Here is a 22,173-nt window from a genome sequence, read left to right as displayed (position 1 = left end):
AGCACCGTTTTACACTCAATTCCATCACAAGATCAACGTCGTTTATTTTGCGTGCTAAAAAGCTCATAGAGCCCTTTCAATTTAAAGGAAGTCACTTGTTGTTGTTGGCACGCTTTAATGTAAACCCCACTATACCTTGACGAATAGTTGGAAGAAAAAAGAAAAAGAAAAAAAGAAAAAAAGAAAAAAACCGCGGGGGCGAGCTGCACGTTCCCGCGCCCCTTGATATTCCTGCCGTCCTCCAGCAGGCTCCGCCGTGCCCGCCGCCTCTCTGCAGCCATGCCCGCCGAGGAGGAGGCGGCTGCCGGCCGGCAGGATGCGATCAGGGCGGACTGCACCGAGATGGGGGACCGGGTAAGGTGCAGCATCATCTTCGGGGGAGGAGTGTGCTGCGTGGCTATAAAAATAGAGAAGGCGCAGTGCTTTGGCCTTGTTGTTATTTGTGAGCTTGAACGCCCCTGTCAGGATCATTTTTCATCTAGTCGGTTGCAGCAGCGAGGTGGGAATTCTTCCGGAATGGGAAAGGGAACAAACGCTTTTCAGCATGCAGTTGTTGCATGAGTGGATGGAGCTCACTTCCTTGCAATTTATGTTTTTTTTTTTTTTTTTTAAAAAGCAGATTATTATGCAGGAATTGCAGCTCACCAGCAGCATGAAGGCCTATAGTTAGCACGTCTGCCTTACAGTTCTGAGGTTGGTGGTTCGAATCCGGCTTCCAGCCTTCCTGTGGGGAGTTTGCATCTGCATTTGCCAAAGTACCCGCCCCCCCCCCCCCCCCCCCAAAAAGAACATGCATGTAGCTTGATTTAAATTAAAACGAAGTTGTCATTTGGTGTAAATGTGCATTTGTTTAGAAATGCACTGCTATTTGCTGGCCACCAGTCCAGAGTGGATGCCACTTCTTTCGCCAAAAATATATATTTGTTTATTTTTTTCAAAAACAATTATGTGAGTTGTATTGAAAACTCTAAATGTTATACAGGCTTGAATGTGATATTGAATATTTGCTTGTCTATATGTGCACTGTCATTGGCTGGCGACCAGTCTAAAGTGTGCCCACTTTCTCTCGCCCAAAGTCTCATGTTTTTGATGTAGTTTTTTCCCCTCCAAAAAGATTCACATAATAGGTTCATTGAAATCTCAAAATTTTCCATAAACGTGAACGTGAGTGTAAAAGCTTATTTGTCTCTATGCGCCCTGCTATTGGCTGTCGAGCAATACAGGGTGCACCCCACTTCTCTCACCAAAAGTATATATTTGTTTCCTTCCAATATCATGCATGGCAGGTTCATTTAATACGCAGTGTTTTCCATATGCGTGAATGCAAATATTTAGTCATATGTGCGGTGGACCCCGCTTCTCTCGCCAAAAGTCAGCTGGGATAGGCTGCGGCTCACTTGGCGCCCTAATGAGGACCAGCGATATAGAAAATGGATGAATGGAATTCCTTAGTGTCACCTGTTGGAAACCCTGCAGGTGTATGTGTCGTTATTGACTGAACCTGTTCTCCCACTTAGTAAGCATGCACTAATGAGGTCGGGGCTGTTGTAGTTTCTTGTGATCAGTGCGACGCACTTCATCGCTCCGTCTTCCCCCTTTTCCCCGCACGTCTTATCTTTTCCTCTCCATCGTCGCCTTCGCATGTGAGTTTTGCCTCCTCTTATCTCGTTTTCGTGCTCCGCTCCGCTGTGGCGGCGAGCTGGACCGCTGCCCGCCTTCGATGTGATTTAGGCGACGTCGGTCGGAGTGGCAGAGGTGAAGGGCGGCAGATTATTATTATTATGCAACAACACCAACCTCCCCCTCTCTAATCTCCCTGCCTGCTGGGAAAATGTTGGATTTCTGTTGGAAGAAAGAAAGATTTTTGTTTGTTTACGGTATGTTTAAGTGTAATTGTGAAGCTTTGGGAATGTTGCCACATGAGTTGTTTTTGGTCTTCACATTGGGGGGAAAGGGCAAAACCGCCTTGTCCAGTTCACATTGTTGGCAAAAAAATAAAAAAAGAACAAAATAAATAGTCTCATTGGGTAACCTCGCTAGCCTGCGCGTTTCTGGCTGACTTCAAGGAATGTCGCCGTTGTCGCGCTCCTGCTGTCAATATGTGTTTAAAAATGTCACATTTAAAGACAAATTTCCACCTTCGGAGGTAGCATCGGAGTCGTAACAGAGGCGTGACAACGGCTGTGTGTGAGGGTATTGTCCTTGAGATACGAATGACCCGACTTGCAAGTTTTTCGAGATCTGAGTCGTCACCCGGGCCGAATTTTTGCTCTGCTTTTAACTCCGTCGTGCGTTTAAAACTACCGCCCAAATTCACCTTCAAGTCTGCTCAAACAACCAACGAATGAATGGATAATCCCATTGACGTGCTAACGTTAGCATCTCCAGTCGCAATTTTCTAACCCTTTAAGCAACCGATATTTGAACGCATGGATCAACACATGAAGACAGATAATATAATACTAATATATTCTTCATCTGCTATGAAAAATGACTAATATTACAGCATTTTACTGACAGTAGTCGAAGTAGTACTATTCTTGTTCTGTTGTTTCTGTATAACTGTATTATTCTGTACTGCCTCCTGGTGTCCAAGCGGGGAATGAAAATGTGTCTTTTTTTTGTGGTCGTTCCAGGAAGTCTCGATCTCCACATTCAGTGTCGACCTTTGACCCCATTCCGTGTCCACTTGGTCCCTCTGTTTCGTGTCAACTTCTTCGTAGGCTGAAATCGTGCTCGCTGACGAGATGGTTGCCACTGTTTGCAGAAAAAAAGGGAAATGAAGGGCGACGTGGAGGCTTCGCCGGCGCCCACGCTCGGAGAGCCCGCCATCCAATGTCAGGACGTGTGTCGCTCGTATGGAAAACTGAAAGTTCTCAACAATCTCAACCTCACTCTGCCACAGGGACAAATGTGAGTGCAGCAGATTGACTACCGATATTCCATCTGTCGTATTAAAAAGGGCCAAAAGTATTGTTCTCTATAGCGGTGGTCAGGAAAACTCATGTATGTTATTTTATTCTGAACAACTACCTAAAATCTTTATTCTGTGAAAAACAACATGGCTTTATTCAGGAACATTTTGACTTTATCCTGGGGGGGGGGGGGGGGGGTAAAAATCCATTTATTCTGGGAAAAGTATGACATTATACCATGTGATATTCTTGAAAAACTGACTTCTGACCTTGGGAAATCGGTTCCATGACTACGTTCACAAACCGAGGTAATGTTTCCCATTGAAATAAATGGAAATGCAATTAATCCATTCCAGCCCAAGACCGTAGTTTTAAAAACAATTTTATTAGTGTGTGTGGTTGAAAAAAAAATAGTGTGCAATATAAAAATAAGCACAAACGCACTTTATTATAAAAGAATAACATGATGTGTTTGCTAGCAAATCACTGTTTAATGTCTTTGCCTTTCCGCCTACGTTCACGGATAGCACTAGCCCAGAATGGACGCCACATCCCACAATGCAATGCTGCTTTCACCAATACCGTGACTGTTCACACACCGAAAATAGCGCATGAACTGAGGTTATTCTTAAAAATTCAGATCGATCGATAGGTGATGCATTACAGTTACATACATGCGTAAATCCATTACATAATCTCGTTACATCTCGTAATTAGTTGCTCCCCGACACTGAAAATACTACTACTAATAATAGGATAAAATACCAATGTGTCCTAATACTGATAGCGGGACAAGAAGGATTTTATATTTATAAATGCATGCCAATTAAACAAATACATGGATCTCACGTCACCCCCTACTTAGTATATTTGTGCGTTTCCGATGTAGAAATAAGTTTCCCGTTTGTGACGTTAACGTCTCCTGCGTTTGTCTAGCCCTCGTCAATATCCCAAATGATCCACGTTAAGGAGACATTCCACCACCCTGGAATGCGTGTCATGAGGCGCCCTGAGGCGCAGCGCACTTTTGAGCGTCATTCGAAGGCATTGACGGACGATTAATGAACGCCGCGCCGCATTCCACCGGTGACAGCTGCAAATATGGCCTGCGCACAAAAACACAGCCAGTGGAAACGCTTTGAACGTACGGTCATTCTAAGAAAGCTAACAGGATGTGGAAGTGCAAGCACGCATGGTGTTGCGCTTGGGATGCACTCAGGAGAAAATAACAAGTGTCACCTGATCTGTTGTTGTTTTTCCGTGTGATGAGTGAAGGAGTTCCTACGCGCAGTATTCAAATGCCCCAACACATTTCTTTTATTTATCTATAATACAGTATATTCAATATATTTTAAGTATTTATTGCGGAAATAGTGATTTTATTCTGGAGAAAATATGATTACAGTACTGTAGTCTACAAAAATGATGACTATTGTAGAAAATATAACTTTAGTCTGGAAAAATATGAGTTTCTTCTGGGGGGAAATTGTGACTTTTTTCTGGAAACATTTTCATTTGTTCTGGGAAATGGTAACTAAATGACTTTATTCTGGAAAAAATGTCCATTCTGAAAAGAATATGACTTTCTTCAGGAAAAATATTACTTTATTCTGGAAAATACGGCTATTTTAGGAAGAATTGCCTTTTTGGGGTGTGTGTGTGTGGGGGGGGGGGGGGGGGGGGTTATTCTGGGACACATTTTTTAATATTCTTGAAAAAATACTAATGTGTTATAGAAAAATATAACTATTGGTAAAAAAAAAATTATTTTCCTTTTATAAAAAAAATGGGGGCTTTTTTCTCGAAAATATGACTTTACTATTCTGTAAAAAATATAACTTTATTCCGGAAAATATGACAAAATCATAGCTTTATTGAATTGAAGTAGGTATTTCATTCTGGAAAAATGTTAATATTCTTGAAAAAAAAAAGACTCCTTTTTTTCTTGAAACAAGACTATAAGACAAAGCTGCAGAATAAAATAAGGGATCGTCAAAAGTTAAATGACGCAACAATGTTCTTAAAATGTGCATTTTGTTGTTCATATGAAATTATACATTTACATTACATGGATTAGGATTAACTCCTTCATCACTATGATCAAATGTTTTTGTTTTGTATATAACGTGGAATAACGGAAAGATCAACCATTCAGGGATAAAATAAATAAAATCAAACAAACGTCAAAAAATCAATAAATCTGAGCTTGTGTTGTTCCATCTCCCTTCGAGGCAATTGAACAGTTTTTGACTCTCACACTCATAATGTCACCAAGCATACCGCATGTCTGAATTGTTCTTTTATCATGGTTGCCATCATCAGTTTATCTTACACAGTCATGATCTCTTGACTTTGTTAAGAGCACTCTTATGGACTCGTAAAATCCGCTGCATTTGATTTTTTTTATTTTATTTTATTTTTTTTATTTTTTTTTGACGTTATTGTAACCTGGCAGTTACGGCCTTCTGGGCCCCAGCGGCTGCGGCAAGACCACCATGCTGAAATGCATCGTGGGAACGCTCAACATCTCCCGGGGTCGCATCAGCGTGCTGGGGAAGCCGCCGGCGTTTCCCGGCCACGGCGTGCCGGGAAGGATGGTGGGGTACATGCCCCAAGTAAGCCTCGGATGTGTTTTTTAAACGCCTGCTTCATTGATAATAAATGCGTTACGACACGCGTGTTGCGTCACGTAGGAGCTGGCCTTGTACAACGAGTTCACCATCAGCGACACGCTCACCTTCTACGGACGAATCCACGGATTGACGTTGAGGGAAACGCAGGCCCGCATGAGCTTCCTCATCGAGTTTTTGGATCTGCCGCAGAAGGACCGACTGGTCCGCAATCTCAGGTAAGATTTGTATTTTTTAAATGTTTTTTTTTTTTAAATACAGTGGTGCTTTGACATACGAGTTGAATTCGTTCTGTGAGCACACTTGTAACTCAAATCATGCCCCCCACGTCCCCCATTGAACATTTTTAAGAGCATTGTACTTTATAAAAATCAGAATCATCTTTATTTGCCAAGTATGTCCAAAAAACACACAAGGAATTAGCCTGCGGTAGTTGGAGCCGCTCTAGTTTGCTGAAACCGTCCAGTCTTCATATCTTACATTTTTGCTCGCAAGTCAAGACCAGAAAATCAGCCAAGGAACGACTTCGTATCTCGAAAAACTCGAAAGTTGGCTCACTTTACAAGGAGACTGTACAAGAAAAAGGTGTAAGTTGCAGATAAAAAGGGCTGTGCTATACTGCATATACTCGCCTAATGCACTTGAATGGCTTCTACAGCTTTGATGCAAAAGAGCTTTGCGTTCTCCAAGGAGGCCCCTGAAAGCAGCTTCATTAGCTCGCCGTGTATTATTTATATCCCGTGTAGCGTCACGGCTGCAGTCATGTTTCAACATTTTCACGATGAGAACATCATTTAGGATGGATATGCTCATTTCACTTGACGAAATACAAATCAAACGATGTCAAATTCTCTTTTTTTTTCTGAAAAACAGGACTTAATTCTAGACAAAAATAGGACTTCATCATTGAAAATAACTATAGTCTTAAAAATGAGACTTTATTCTTGAAAAAACGTTTAAAAAGTATTCAGTAAAAAACAAACAAAAAAAACATGAATTCTCGAAAACTAGAACTAGACCATCAATAGAAATATGGCTTTAATCTCGAAGGAATCTGATTCTGTTCTCGAAAAAATATGACGAAATTTAAAAAACATTTTATTCTGGAAAAAAATGTAGACGTTAATTGTCAAGAAATCCAACTCTATTTTTTCAAATACAATCATGTAGTTTTAAAAATTGTCCCAAAAATATCTTTATTCTGGGGGGGAAAAAAATACACATTTATTTTTAGGAAAAAAATCTGGCCTAATCCTTGAAAGTATATATTTTTGTTTCACGGGAAAAAAAAATCTTATAAAATATGACTTTTTTTTGGGTCAAAAAACAACAGCAGCAACAACAACTTCATTCTGAAAAAAAAAAAAACATTCTAAAAAAAATGCAACTTTACTGTCTCAAAAAAAGAAAAAAGAGACTTTATTCTGGAAAACAAATACGGCATTATTGGCAAAAAAGACTTTTTCCCCTCTCCAAAATGAAAAAAATGTAAGTTTAAAACTCATTGGCTGCCATTGACGGATTTAGAAGTCCATGTTAACTGGGAGGGCTGGCAGTGAATCAGTTAACCTCGATAAAGATCTAACTGGGTGTGTGTTCCAGTGGCGGCCAGAAGCGAAGGGTGTCCCTGGGCGCGGCACTGCTCCAGAAGCCCGAGCTGCTCATCCTTGATGAACCCACAGTGGGTGTGGACCCCGTGCTCAGGGCCAAGTATGTACAAATGAATTTGTCTGCGCCCTCTTCTCCACATTCGAAGTGCCACTCATACTCACGTCTGCAATTCTTATACGCAAGCACTCCGAGCTCCTTGTGTAAGTGGACGCCCAAATGAAAATATGGAACTACGTGTGAGCACGGTACTATTAGTTCCTCGTCGGTTCTGCAACCGAAAGAAGAAGAAACATGAAACCTCCCTTTGCTTGACTTGTACTTGAAATGTTCATCAGTGATTATTCATCAGTCGGGTACAACGCGGTCCGTTGTTCGTGTCCTTTTAAAAGAGCGCAATCAACTCATTGAGTCTCAGCAAAAATCTGATTGAAAGAGAAAAATCCTATTACATTTGACAGCGCCATTTACTATAAAGCAGAGGGAGGAGTTCAACAATCATTTATTTGAATTCGGATTGTATAGATATGGGTGGGTAGATGATAAAATGTATGAGCATCTAGAAAGTGCATTAATAACACAACAATAGTATTATAACATTATTATTAATAAGGTAATGGGGGAAAAAATGAATACAATACAGTAATAAACATTTATTTAGCTAGTGGGTTGTGGCGCATGCTTATGTTTATGTTTATGCTTTTCCAGGATTTGGCAACATCTGGTGGACATCGTGAAGGAGGGCAAAGTGTCCGTCATCATCACCACGCACTACATCGAGGAGGCCAGGCAAGCCAACGTGGTGAGGAAAGCATCCATCCATCCATCCGTCCATTTTCTAGCGCTTATCCGAGGTCGGGTCGCGGGGGCAGTAGCTTTAGCAGGGACTCCCAGACTTCCCTCTCCCCAGCCACTTCATCCAGCTCTTCCGGGGGGGGGGGGGGGGGGCATCCCGAGGCGTCCCCAGGCCAGCCGTGAGACGTAGTCTCTCCACCGTGTCCTGGGTCGTCCCCGGGGTCTCCTCCCGGTGGCACATGCCCGGAACACCTCACCAGGGAGACTTCAATGCTCTCGTGGGCAATGACGGCGTGACAGTGAGGAAATCAGTTTATCTGAATTTGCTATTGAAAATAATGCGATGTTTCACGAGGACACCGCACGGCCGCATTATAATGCTAACTACTTTATAACTGAGTGAATAACTTCCTTTGTGAACCTGTTAATACTTAGCAGCACATGAAGTGTTCCATGAGTTCATTGTTAATCTCCTTTATGTATGAAATCCCTCAAAAAAAAACAAAAAAAAACCGCAATGATTTGCAGTCATAAGTTTTTAAGTTTTTGTCGATCGCTTGAGCAAACGTCCAATGTTAAGCTTTCGGTAGGAATTCCACAGCAGAGTCAGCGTGTCTCTGTGTTTGATTCAGACGGTTCACAAGTTCAAGGTAGCAAGCAAAAGCACTTAAAGATTATTTGTCCTTGGTAGAGAGCTGCGTCTTTTTGGAACGTGGAAAAAAAAAAAAAAAAAAAAAAAAAAAAAATCACATAATTAGAAATAATTATAGCCCTTCTAACTTCTGCGGGTTGGGCATTCCAGAGTATTGGAGCCCGAATAGAGAATGCTTTGGAACCTGCCGACTTCTTTTTAGCTCTCGGAGTCGCCAAAACAGCAGCATGTGGCGAGGGTAAGGTTCTGGAAGGAATCAAATGTACCACCGGGTAGCACAATAAATAATAACAATGACCCCAAAAAAATTCCATTGAATCAAAAAATACTACAGCACACTCAGGCGCACGTACTATATGTGTCCTATAATTCATATAATTGCTCGTCTTAATTCACGATAATCGCCGCCTCGCACAATAGAAATAAACAGAACGGCTAGAAATAATCCACTGTGGTGTCACGAGAAGATTTCACTGGAGCAACCATATTTCAAAGTGGACATTGCCAACTGTCAAAGGAACTCGCGCTCGTTTCCCCCGCGCACAACAAAAAGCAGTCCACGGCGAGGTGACTCCTTGTAAACGAAAGAGGCACGAGTTCTCCGGTCAAACCAGTTGCACGGCTCGGATTGGTTTTGTGACTTCACGCAAGCTTGACTGGCAGGGAAGAGGAAGGACGTCACAATGCATGTACCGCATGTGGCCTGCACTAGATTGACACCGGTTGCCTAGCAGCGGCTAATGCAGTTTATTTGCCCCTCGTGGGACGAATGTAATAAAGTTCAACGACACAATTTGAATTTGGTCATTTTCCCAAAGCACAAAACAACACAGATCTGTGTGACTCTACAATCATAAAGCAAACGCTTGACGAGTGTTGGATGCATACAAATGCTCGAAAAATCCCCCCCCCCCCCAAAAAAAAAAACAAAAAAAAACTTTGGAATAATTGAATGAATATGAAAACAAAGTGTTGAAATTATACTGCAACTCAATGAATACATATTATTTCCATCAGTGTCCTTGAAAGGGAAAAAATGGGGAAAATTTCATTTGAAATGACAAAAGTCATACAAATAGTATGTGGCATAAAAAGAATAATACAAAAAACAGGTATGACTTTGTTTTCTATTATATTGGTGCATCCATTTGAAATGTCTCATGTATTTTTTGTTTTCTCCCCCTCCAGGTGGGCCTGATGAGGAACGGCTGCTTGCTGGCTGAAGGAACTCCAGAAGCAGTCATGAAGATGCACAGCTCCTCCGTGAGTAGCCAGTCGGCACCCACGGGTGCTCAGGTGGCCGCACGGGAAGTTTCTTGGGTGGTGCGACCAAGACAATTGAACTTTTGGTTATATCGGTGAAGTATCCACTGAGCTTAACCAAGTCATATGTGCACAAGTATTCACAGGCGGAAGTTTAAGTCAGCACCCACGGGTGCTGAGGTGACCACTCCGGATGTTTTTTTGGATTGGTACCACGAAGAAAATGAACATTATTCGTTACTCCCATTAGAATTACAGTGCATTTATGAAGAAAATAAATGTGAAATCACTCAATTCAAGGTTCAAACTGCATAATGTTCCAAAGGCTTGAACTCGTTAGTGAATCCAGTACAGTCGATTTGTTAAGTAGACTTCAGTTGTATTTAACTTTGAAGCACAATACATTTACAACGAATCTTGTAGTAATAACATTAAAACGTGTGTTCCGGTCCGTTGTGCGTCCGCCACCGAAGACTCTGGAGCATGCCTTCCTGCAGCTGTGCGAGACCTCCGACCAGACGTGCGTCCAGCGGGGCACCGGTTCCCAAGACCACGCCTTGGGGAACAGCCAATCGTTCGAGAGCGGGCGGGACGAAAGCCGGCCCATTCTCGTCGACGTGCCCAAAGCCGCCGCGGAAGTCGTCAGCCATACAGGTGCGCGTTCGTCAGTCGCGTTGTCGGTGGTGGAAAGTGAAGCAAATTGTCTTATGGGCAGAGGTGAGTGGCTCGAGTCACATGACTTGACTCCAGTCCGACTTTGCGCTCTTTATCCTCACTAGTAAGTCAAGTCAGCGTACTACTAAAACGACATGGGCCATAAGTTGGATAGCAAGGATATCCAATACGGTGGTGCCTTAATTTACGAGTCCGATTTGTTCGGTGACCACGCTCGTAACTCAAAACACTCGCGTCTCAAATGATCTGTCTCTGTTCAAAAGGAATGAAAATGTCATTGTAATCAGTGACACTCCCCCAACCCCCCCAAAAAAAAGCACCAACACAAATTCATGTCCTGTTTTTTCATGAGAAAAATATCCCTCTACATTATTGTACTTTATAAAAACATACAGTAATAACATAATAGAATAGAATGTAAAGATTAAGATCACAATTTCATGTTTTAATTCAACAGACTGTGTGGCTTCTTCAGTAAAATACCGACATATATATTAATACACAAAGAAGACGGTGGCAAATTTGTGACTCGGTAAGATGCAGTAATATTTTTTTCCCCCCAGCGGATAAAGATATTATGCCTGTGAGTATTGCTATATTGTTTGTCTACATGTGTTGCTGCACCATTTGTGTTCAATTACCAGTTGGTTAGCGGGTTGTAACCACTGCAGCATCGATACTAGTTTTATTAGCCCGCCTGTGGTGTTTTCCGTTGCGTGTTAGCATTACGCTAGCGGACTTTTGTCAGACTGTCATCTGCTTTTTTTTTTTTTTTAAATATATATTTAGTTTTACGGTGCGCTCGTATCTCGAGACACTCGTAATGCGGGTCACTTGTAAGTCGAGGCACCGCTGTGCATGCTCCAAGGGCTTCCCATTTCCATTTCCAACTTCGGTGTACTCGTCGGACAACTGCAGAATGCAAAGTGGCGGACGTGCGAATAGACCCGCCTCCACTTATTGATTGTGACTGCATAGTGGACTGGAAGGTGCGAGTCAAACACGTGATTCCCAAGTGGAGGAACATCGCCGCCCTCACCATCAAAACCCTGCTGCGGATGAAGAGGATGCCAGGGTACGTTGGGGCGCCACCGCAAGTCTCGAGGTCTGTCGGCATTTCTGACTACGGTCTCCTTCGCAGCTCCTTGTGTTTCCAGTTCTTGCTGCCCGTCATCCAGATGTCGCTCATCTGCTTGTGCGTCGGAGGAGACCCGAAGGGGATCCAGGTTGCCGTGGTCAACAACGAGACCTCCACCATCGCTTTCAGCCCATCGCTGCTCTCCTTTTTAGACAACTCCAGTGTGGAGCAGGTCGCAAATTGCTTTCTGTACAAGCGCTCAGTTCGATTTGACCCACGGAGCATTGACTGCATATTATCTAGCGTCCTATTGAATTTGTTGCATGAATTAAATGCCAGATGATTTATCGTACAATAATACAGTTAACCCCATGCTATGTGCGGAGGATAATGTGCCGTTATGTGATTTAACAGGTGAGCTTGTCTCATGCGGAGGCCTTCCAAGGGATCAGTGACGGCAAGTACTGGGCCGTCATCGGCTTTAGCAAGAACTTCAGCACATGCCTCATAAATAGGTACACACACCACTCGGACTCCTGACATACGCGTCGATTCTGATGCGCTGTCGTCGGTCCAGTGTGCCGTCTCACATTCATAGAAACGTTAAAATGATCCTTTTGAGTGTCAGATCAGATTTGAGATAACGCTGGCGAAAAGACGACGCCGATAACGTGCCGATAACGATAACGAGATAACGTGCTTTCCGTTGGACAGCCACAATATGATCGATAAATTCCATAGACTGTATAATACATACATTACAGACATACTACACGTAGATTTGATGAGGAAACACCTACCTGCAATAATATTAGTCGTTTTTTTTGCAGAGGATAAAGAATATATGTCTGTGAGCATTATCGTATGCCCTGTCTCCATGTGCCGCAACCGCTTTTATTCCAAATAACGTTGTTTAAAGGTTTATAAATATTGCGTCACGGGTGCTAGTTTCATGAGCCCGTCTGTAGTGTTTTGCTCTGTGTGTTAGCATTATGCTAACTGTCTTTCGTAAGTTACGTGGCTTGGTTAAATGCACGGCGTGTTATAGCCAGCGCGTGTAACTGCATTTTTTTTGCTCACAACTCAAGACAAATAAATCGACCGAGCAACGGCTTCTATCTCAAAAAAATTCACGCGTCGTCACGTGTTGAGTAATATGGCCTTCTCATGGAGTTAAATAAGGTTTTTATTATTAATTAAGTAGAACAATTTTACAATTTAAAATACGTATTTCTGTTTCATGTTTGTTGAAGTGTTTTTTATTTTTTTATTTTGTTTACTGTAAGTAAATTGCTAATAAATTGTGACTTTCAATTAAATTAAATGAATTGAAAACCAATTCCATTAAGATGGCACCTTTCTGCTAATTTGTGTTACACTAATGTGGGAATTGAATTGAATTTGATTTATTTGTCACGCTACTTATAATCCTAATTAGAGCCTGCCACAAATGCTCATAATGTATAATATAAACATTTGCGCATCAGAATTAGGCACCTTTTTTTTGGTAGAACTCCTGTGGCTCTAGTACAGCCCCCTTTGTGGACTTGTGACCTACTTCATGCAACGGGTTCTCTGTGTTTTAATGAGTCACTTGAACTTTGTCGTCTTATAGTCACACACAGCTGTGCTACATACACGCATGCATATACCGTAAATACAGTGGATATGAAAAGTCTACACACCCGTGTTCAAGGGCCAGGTTTGCGTGGTAAAATGTCTGGAAAAGCCTACTCGAACATCTGCACTTTATCAGAGGCACGTTAAATGGTGGCAGGTGTCTGATGATTCCCGTTTAACATGAGTTTGAATGCGATTGGTTAATTATGAAGACAGCCGCATTCCCAGTAATTAGAGGGTGTGCACACTTATGCAACCACATTATTTTAGTTGCTTGGTTTTGCTTCAACTTTTCAAAAGGCAGAAAACAAATTCAATTGAGTTGTACAAGTTATAAGTCACATTCATGGCGAGAAAGGTTGGGTTTTTTTATATGCCAAAAACCTGGCATCTGACCAAGGGTGTGTAGACTTTTCTGTTCACACACATTTGAATGTATACATTTATATTGTGAATAAACATGTGATAATACTCGCGCTGCTGTTCTAGAATGTTACAGAAGAATGTGTCCAGGGAGACAATAAATGGAGGTTCTGTGCACGTCTGGCTGGACCAGACCAGTAAGTCGATGGTTCCGTATTTTACTGTGCAACCACCGTTTGTGAATGTACATTCAAGGTAAATATAAAAATACAAATAATTCGAATAATAAACGCTGTTTTCTTTCCCCAGACAAACAGATTGCCTTGATGCTGCAGCAGAAACTGTACGAGGCCTTTCAGGTGCAAATAAACGCATTATACGTGTTCATAAGAAGTTGAAGTTCAAAATTGTTCACACCTACATAAATCCTCATATGACGACGACTGGGAAAAAAGGAAAAACCATATGCAGTCAGTCCCTTGCTGCATTATTAGTGCACAGTCATAGCCAGTGTTTTTCAACTGCTTAGATTTATTGCACATCCCATCTTTTTTTATTTATTTGTTTTTTTGCATCTTTTAGTTTTTTGTTTTTAAATTCAATCATTTTGAATGGAATAATAATTAATTGTATTTTTTACTATTATTTTATTTGCAAAGATAATTGTAAAATGGTTTACAATGATGATAACTAATGTTGAAACTATTACTGAATATTTATAAATCATGCAAAAATATAAATCATTGTTAAAATAAATAATTTTATAATTGTATATTAAAAATAGTATCGTGTATATAGTGTAATAACTGTTTTGATTTGAATTTTAAAAAAGACTTTCAAATAATGATGTCTACAAACATTTCAAATAGTGTCATTTTTAGTCATTTTTATAATGTAAATCGTTTTCATATTTTTTATGAAATAAAATCTGTAATAAATTTATTTTAAAATAAAACCTGTAACAATTTGATTTTAAAATAATAGATGCAATGTAATAGCTATAGTTTCATATAAATCAAATAATTACATATTTGTGTCGATGCGTTCATTATTTTTAGTAATTTTTGTGTGTTCATTTTTACTTGTACTTTCAATTCAGATTTTGAATTTAAAATGTGCCAGTGACTTTTCAAACCCATTTTTTTGCCTGTGTCGGATGAATATTCAGTAGGTCGAATTGATCAGATATGAATTGTATTTATTTATATATTCATGGGTCATATGTACCCCTTACATTCGCCTAAAATGGTTTAGCCACACACACACACACACACACACACACACAAATTATATCAGTTCCTAGTGACAAAAAAAAATACAATAAAAATGGAAAATGCCACTTTTTGATACCACATTTACAGTAAATCACCATAATTCCGTCCTTTATGCCGACTGGCTTTCTACTTTAAATTATTATTCTGTCCACTAGATGGCGCCACCGTCCCCCCCCACCCATTTAATAGTATGTGCTTGTGTGATTGAAGTTGAGCTTCTGTGTTTCCTGTGCAGGCTTTTGTGGAGAACAAACTTGGCGTCATGGCCTACATGTACGCCTTGCCCATAAAGGTAAACAAGACAATACTTTGTCGTGTAGTAGTACAGCTGTAATAGAACATATTTATTTATTTCCTTATTTTCCCACTCTCGTGTAGTTTGAAGAGGCCATTTACGGCAGCCAAAACACAGACTTTACTACATTTGTGATGCCGGGCGCTGTTCTCAGGTCAGTTGGAGGTCACAATGTCACCATTTTTGTCCGCATACAGACATAATCTGTCATTTTCAATTTTTTGTTTTTAGTTTATTTGCATTAAGTGTTTTAAATAACATCAGCTCATGCCATTAGTATTAAAATATCATTTTTAGTGTGCAATCGGGTTAACCTTCTTTTGTTGTGATTGTCCAGCATCGCCTTCTACTTGGCCTTGGGCCTGACCGCCCTCTCCTTTGTCCTGGAGAGGAAAGAGGGCCTTCTGGACCGATGCTGGGTCGCAGGTGAGAACTTCCACACTGCTGATAAAAGTCGTGACGAGCACCAAAATAAAAATAAAAAAAATCTGCAACCGTCTGTTGCAGGTGAGGCATCGGGATGCACTGTATATCGTTGTGTATCCTCTTAACGAGCCGTATCAGGACGCAGCGTCAAACGCCCATATTATCATTCAAATTACGTGTCAATGAACAATGCTTGAATGAATAGCAATAATAAATGTAGCTTTTTTACAAGACGTTAAAAAAAATAGGAGTTCATTCTTGGGAAAAAAATGGGACTTCATTCTTAATGAAATACAACTTTATCCCCCCCAAAAAGTATGACACTGCTTATAGAAATATGACTTTGTTGTTGCAAAATTGCCTTTAGTCAATGACTTAAAAATACAACTTTATTCTGGTAAAACAAACAAATAAAAATAATAATAGGAATTCCTGCAGCTGTATCATCAATGTCACGATGTATCGTTTTCTCATGTTACAGTATTGATACTTGAGTGTCAAATATTGATATTACCAGTCAACAATACTTGGACAGTATTTGAAGGAGCAAACATGAAAGCAAAAATAATAATGATCACATTCGGCGCGTCATTGATACTGCGATGTATCATCGTGTTCTCTTATGCTACAGTAAAAATACGCAGCTGAAATTACAGTCAAATCAACAAAACTTTGATAGTATTTGAAGTGACGACCCAAAAAGACGCTTAAGAACATCGTGGATATGTTTGGATAGTGTGGGAAATATGATTTCATGCTATGTTCATATTTCATATTTCCTGTTTGTGTCAGGCGTGAGCTCGCTGGAGACGATGCTGGCTCACCTTTTCTCGCAGCTGCTGGTCATCAGCGTCCAGATTGTCCTCATGCTGCTCTTCGTCCTGCTCGTCTTCAAGGTGCCCGACATTCGACACAAACACACCTTTCGTATTGACGGACTTACTTAATCGGACTGAGAAAAATAGGAAAATATAGGGCTTTATGACAGAAAAATGCAACTACTACAACTTTGAAAATGTGTTTTATGTCATTCTTTATTCAGACAAATAGTACTTTTATTTTCTGCAAAAAAAAATATATAGAAGAAATACAACTTTAATCTTTGTTCTAAAAGAAAGTACATTATTCTTGAAACAAAGAAAATCCCCCAAAAATATGGCTTTATTTTTTAACGAATTTTTTCGTTTAAAAATATAACATATTCTGAAGATAATACGTTATTTTCCCCAAAAATGTAACTTTATTCTTGAAAAAATATGAATTAACTCTTTAAAAAAACGACGACTATCATTAAAAAAGTCTGGTTCATTTTTGAAAAAAATCTGACTTAATTATCGACTATAATACACCTTTAGTTTAAAAATTGACCTTATTACTAAAAAAAAGACACTATTTGAAAAAAAATATGACTTTATTCTTTTAAAACTATATTACTTCATTCTTGGAAAAAATACCACTTTAGCCTTAATGAAATACAACTTTATTCTTCAAAATATACTACTTTATTCTTGAACAAAACACAACTTTGTAAATATAACTTCACTCTTGAAAACATTTGACCCTTATTCTTGAAAAGAATACTGTACTATTCTCAAAGAAAAACAACTTTAATCTCCAAAAAATTACGACTTTATTCTTGACAATATACGACTTCATTCTTGAAAAAAGGTGACCTTGTTCATGAAAAAAAGACTTGCATCTTGAAAAAAGACTTTATTCTAGTAAAGGATGTTACTTCATTCTCGAACAAATACGTCTTAATTCTTAATGAAATATAAGGCTGTTCTTCCCAAAATACGACTTTATTTGTGAAAAAAAACACGGTTGTAGAAAAATATTGTTTGCGTGCAGATGCCGAACGAAGGCTCCCTGGTTCTCATCGTGCTGCTGATCGTGCTGCAGGGCATCACCGGCATCTCCTTCGGCCTCGTCATCTCCGCCGCCATCGACGACGAGCAGAACGCCAACCAGGCCGCGCTCGGACTCTTCTACCCCAACCTCATCATGAGCGGTAGGACGTGAGCGATAACGTCCATCATTTTTTAAATCATTTAAAAAAAAACAACAACAACTTTGTGTTTCAAAAATGTAATCTCCAAAAATATGACTATTATTGCGGGCAAAAAAAAGGACTTTATTCTCATTTTAAAAAAATATTTTATTCATGAAAAAATGACTTCATTCTTGAGAAAAGTAAGGCTTTATTCTTGGGGAAAATAGGACTTTATTCTCCTCGCAAAATATGACTTGAAAAAACACTTTAGACTTTAAAAATGTATGTACATGTAATAAAAAATATGGACATTCTTGAAAAAAAATTACCTTGTTTGTTGTAAAAAAAAAAAGAATATATATATATATATATATATATATATATATATATATTTATTTATGCCTGTATATATATATATATATATATTTTTTTAATATATATATATTTTATATATATATTATCTATATATATATATATATATATATATATATATATATGTATATCCTTCTTGAAAGAAATATGACTATTTTCGGAAATAACTTACTTCATTCTTGAAAAAATGACTTTCAAATGTAAGATTTAATTCTTGAAAAAAAATGTGACAATGTGTCTTTATCCTTGATGGAAATCAGACTTTATTCTTGAAAGACAAAGCTTAATTGGACACAAATATTATTTGAAGAAAAAAAAATGACTTCATTCTTGGGAAAATGTGACTTTGTTCTTGAAAATGTTATTTTTGGGAAAATGTGACAGTTCTTTGGGAAAAAAGGATGTAAAAAAAAAAGACCTAATTCTTGGAAAAAAATAAAATAACATTTCCGTTGAAATTTTGTATGAGCCCGCACAAGCTGTCGCGTTACACAAGATGTTGCCATGTCAGGTATCATTTGGCCGGTGGAGTGTATCCCCTACCCGCTACGCTACCTCAGCCTGGCGCTGCCCCAGACCTACGCCTCCGAAGCACTGCGATGCATCATGTACAGAGGTGCGCACACAAACACACATTGTGGAAGAGTCCGTAGTCCAACAATGAAGCACTGAAGCAACGTAAGCAGTTAAATGTGTTCATGGAGTATTTTCTTCAAGTGAATTTTTTTATGGAAGAAATTAAATGCGATTTTACTCTTGAAAATAATTTGACTTTATTCTTGCAATGAATGAATTTTCTATTTTGGAAAAAAAATAAGCTTTTTTCTTGTTAAAGCTTTATTTCTGTAAAAAAAAAAAAAAAACTGATTTCTTTGAAAAATATGATTTCTTTTTTGAATACTTAATTCTTTCAAAAATATGACTTTTTTTTAAGAATTTGACTTTACTCACTAACAAATTACTTCATTATTGGTGGAAAAAATACAACCTTATTTATGAAAAAAAACACTTAAATTTTGGTGAAACAAATCACTTCATTCTTACAAAAAATATGTCTTTATGTACCCAAAATTATATCGATTTTATTTTGGATTATGGTAAACAGCAAAAAAAAAAAAAAAAACATTGTTTAGCTGTTCCACTGCAAATTGTAGTAAGTGAATACATTATTCTATATAATACTAAATTCATGGGTAAACGAGTTGTGTGTCCATCAGGTTGGGGTCTGACTCACATGATGGTTTGGCGAGGCTTCGTGGTCACTCTGGGCTGGAACACGTTCTTCATCGTCGTGGCAACCCTCATCTTGAAGTTCAGGAAGTGAACACATGGGCGCGCAGAATGCATGCACTTGCTGCCCATGCAAAAGGACAATGTACATACATATACGTGGCACTACATCAAGGGTGGGCAAAATATGGCCGCCTCTGTTCTTTATTACGGCCCATTGCGCATTTACAGTACATGATCAAAAATTCCTGGAATGTAGCCGTTTTTTTTTTTTAAATCTAAATATGGTCAATCAAAATTTTTAGTCATTCATCTCATTAAATAAACGAGTTACTTCATTTGTTTTAAATACAATTTTAAAAAGTGAAACGAAATCGCATGTTGTCACTGTCGGGCAGAATCCTCACATCTCCAAAATGACGACTTTTCAGGAAATAGAAAAAAAATCTATCAAACACCGTAACGTTCAAGTTGGTATTATACCTTATATTGCTGTCATATACTGTTGCGCAACGACATCAACATAACACCACCAAAATTATGTCCAATCTCTAATTTAATTCAGCCCCCCCACCCTCACCCTCAAAATAAAATCAAAAATGTATTACGGCGTTATTGATTCAATTAGTTTGGACATTTTTAACAAAACAAGCCTACTCAAATGTATCTCACCTATTTTCTGAAAACAAAATCATCCAGACTTCCAATCTTGAGGCGACACAATGCCGCACGGCTCCCGCAGAGTGTTTTTTAACAACACTTCTCCGACAGGTCAAGAGACTTCATAGATTTATTCTCAAGCTACTTACAAGCCTTTAAATTGGTTAATAATGTTTAAAAATAACAAACAATATGAGGCAAACCAATATCATTGATTTGAAATTGACATACATTTTTGCCCGACACTGATGACATAATGTACATTTAAAACCTTTATATTTTATTAAATAATTATAAATGAAACAATTATAAATATAATGTGGATTCTTTGAAATTCAATTAATTATAAATAAAATAAAAAATTAAGATGTATTATTATATCATTATTAAAGCCAAACTATTTTATTTGTTGTCTTAATTTAGCCAGTTTTCCCTAAAATTGGTTAATTAAAATCCATGATTTTAACATAAACAGTGTTATATAGCCTATACATTTTTATGTATTTGAATAATTAAACAAATGAAAATGAGACTAAATTATTATTTTATTATGAACAAAAAGTATATTACATAGCTACATTTTTAACTTGTCTGTTATAAAAAAAAGTCCAATGTGTTTGCCTAGCCCTGTTCTACATGCATCTGGTTAACCCACCCAAAAATAAAAAATTTTTTAAAAAACAATAAAAAATACGGAGCACATGCAACATAAGCAGTCCAAAGTTGTTGAATATATGCTGACTATACATGTGGGAAATTAGCTCGTGTTCATGCCGTATTTTCTTCGTGTGACCTTTACTTATGGGGCGGGGGGGAATGTGAAATTCTATTGTATTTCCTTTTTTTTATTTTTACATGACTGCATTTTTTTTATGCTTTTATTCCACTTTGCTGGACAGAGTGGACGCCACCCCCTCAGGCCCCATGTGACGTAATCACGTGACATCATCACGTGTTGTACAGTATACGCAGCAAACATCCATCACACTTTTGTTGTTTGTTGTTCGTCTGATCGATCTTTAACTTACAATTCAATAAAATCACCAAAGTTTACAAATTGCATGCTTCCTTTTTTTTTAAATTATTATTATTATTATTTTTTTATGCCTTTGGACATATTCGTTTTACTTTTTAACATTTAATTTTCATGAAAATCTGATGTTGCATTTCTAAGTAAATGCGCTTTCGATTCTTATGTGACACATTACATCTGATTTCCCAATCATAATAAAATAATGCCCCTGTTACCACTCAACTAGTTCACTTCACCAAGTTACTCGGCTATCCAGGAGATTTCGTTAAGATCATGTCTATGCAGAGATGTTGAATTTCAAATCAAAGTTGTCATGAGATCAGATTTCTATGGTGTAATTCAAGATACTCCCGGTAGAGGGCAGAACATCACTGTACAGTTTCAACAGCACGTTGACGGTTTCGTTACTGAAAGTATTCAAGAAGCATTTTACAACATTGTGGACATTTTTGCACATGATCAGAACTACATATTTTGATATTTTGTTGTATTTATGAAGAATGTGATGTCATTTTATTTTTGAAATTATGATACATCATTCTGGAAAAAATAGGACATTTTTTATTTCATAAATAAATTATTTATATTTATTCCACAAAAGAAAATAGGACATGGAAAAAAAAAAATCCAAAATCTTAGTTTACGCTTGAGAAAAAAATTCAACAAAATTATTATTTTTTTTTTTTGTTAATTCAAAACAATAAAAGGGTAACACTATTGATTATTTTTATTATTTTTATTCTCAAAGGTATGACTTTAATCTTAGGAAAATTTATTAACTTTTTTTTTTTTAAATAATGCAAAATCAATCTGAAAATTATCACTCTATTTTGTTACCTCATTCTAAAAAATATATATATATTCTTGAAAAAATGCAACTTTATTATTTAAAATAAGCCACCTTTATTCTAAAAAGTCTGACTTTACTGCAAACGGATATGATTTTAGGCTTGAATAATAGTAGAACTTATCCCCAAATATATGTTTTCTAATAATATGTATTGACAAATTACCAGCCACAAAGTGTGCCCTTTTATTGCTGAAACCTCACTTTGATTCTTCTTAATGCACGCGTGTGTGTTTTGACTCTTTACAGCGTTGCCATGTTGAAGGTTAATGCATAAAAATAAATTAATAAATACAAAACTTTACAGGCTTATTGGCTGGCCACCTCATTAGCATTTTTACGACCTCGTCGAGTATCCCAAGGCTTTTTACGGTGATGATTTAGGACAGCAATTAATTGTTTTCCACCTTCAAATGAGCCGGTATTACGAGAGACTTTTCACTT

General features: G+C 38.2%; 1 protein-coding gene across 6 annotated transcripts; it reads left to right on the top strand.

Annotated features, from left to right (window-relative positions):
• The first annotated feature begins 204 nt into the window (after positions 1-204).
• Positions 205-20,908, top strand: abch1 (ATP-binding cassette, sub-family H, member 1). 6 transcript variants are annotated; one of them, XM_061690608.1, is made up of 20 exons: positions 205-354; positions 2,768-2,913; positions 5,371-5,530; positions 5,609-5,763; positions 7,148-7,255; positions 7,862-7,955; positions 9,789-9,863; positions 10,337-10,517; positions 11,517-11,613; positions 11,680-11,848; positions 12,031-12,131; positions 13,726-13,796; positions 13,909-13,958; positions 15,109-15,165; positions 15,252-15,322; positions 15,506-15,594; positions 16,387-16,490; positions 17,446-17,612; positions 18,471-18,575; positions 19,177-20,908. In XM_061690608.1, the coding sequence occupies exons 1-20, from the start codon at positions 280-282 to the stop codon at positions 19,463-19,465; spliced, it is 2,364 nt and encodes a 787-aa protein (XP_061546592.1). In that variant the 5' UTR covers positions 205-279; the 3' UTR covers positions 19,466-20,908. The 6 variants fall into 6 exon arrangements, with proteins under 6 accessions (XP_061546592.1, XP_061546597.1, XP_061546596.1 ...); XM_061690613.1 differs by having other exon boundaries at positions 206-354; positions 17,446-17,605; positions 19,177-19,365; XM_061690612.1 differs by having other exon boundaries at positions 290-359.
• Positions 20,909-22,173: the final 1,265 nt, after the last annotated feature.

Source organism: Phycodurus eques, chromosome 11, assembly GCF_024500275.1.
Source record: "Phycodurus eques isolate BA_2022a chromosome 11, UOR_Pequ_1.1, whole genome shotgun sequence".
Taxonomy (NCBI): Eukaryota; Metazoa; Chordata; class Actinopteri; order Syngnathiformes; family Syngnathidae; genus Phycodurus; species Phycodurus eques.
This window is presented reverse-complemented; position numbering and strand designations above follow the sequence as displayed.

Bases quoted from the DNA above. Each gene is read 5' to 3' on its own strand.
- abch1 (XM_061690608.1), top strand. From the start codon at position 280: ATGCCCGCCGAGGAGGAGGCGGCTGCCGGCCGGCAGGATGCGATCAGG. The intron at 355-2,767 runs GTAAGGTGCAGC...CACTGTTTGCAG, and splicing joins GCACCGAGATGGGGGACCGG to AAAAAAAGGGAAATGAAGGG. The intron at 11,614-11,679 runs GTACGTTGGGGC...TCTCCTTCGCAG, and splicing joins CGGATGAAGAGGATGCCAGG to CTCCTTGTGTTTCCAGTTCT.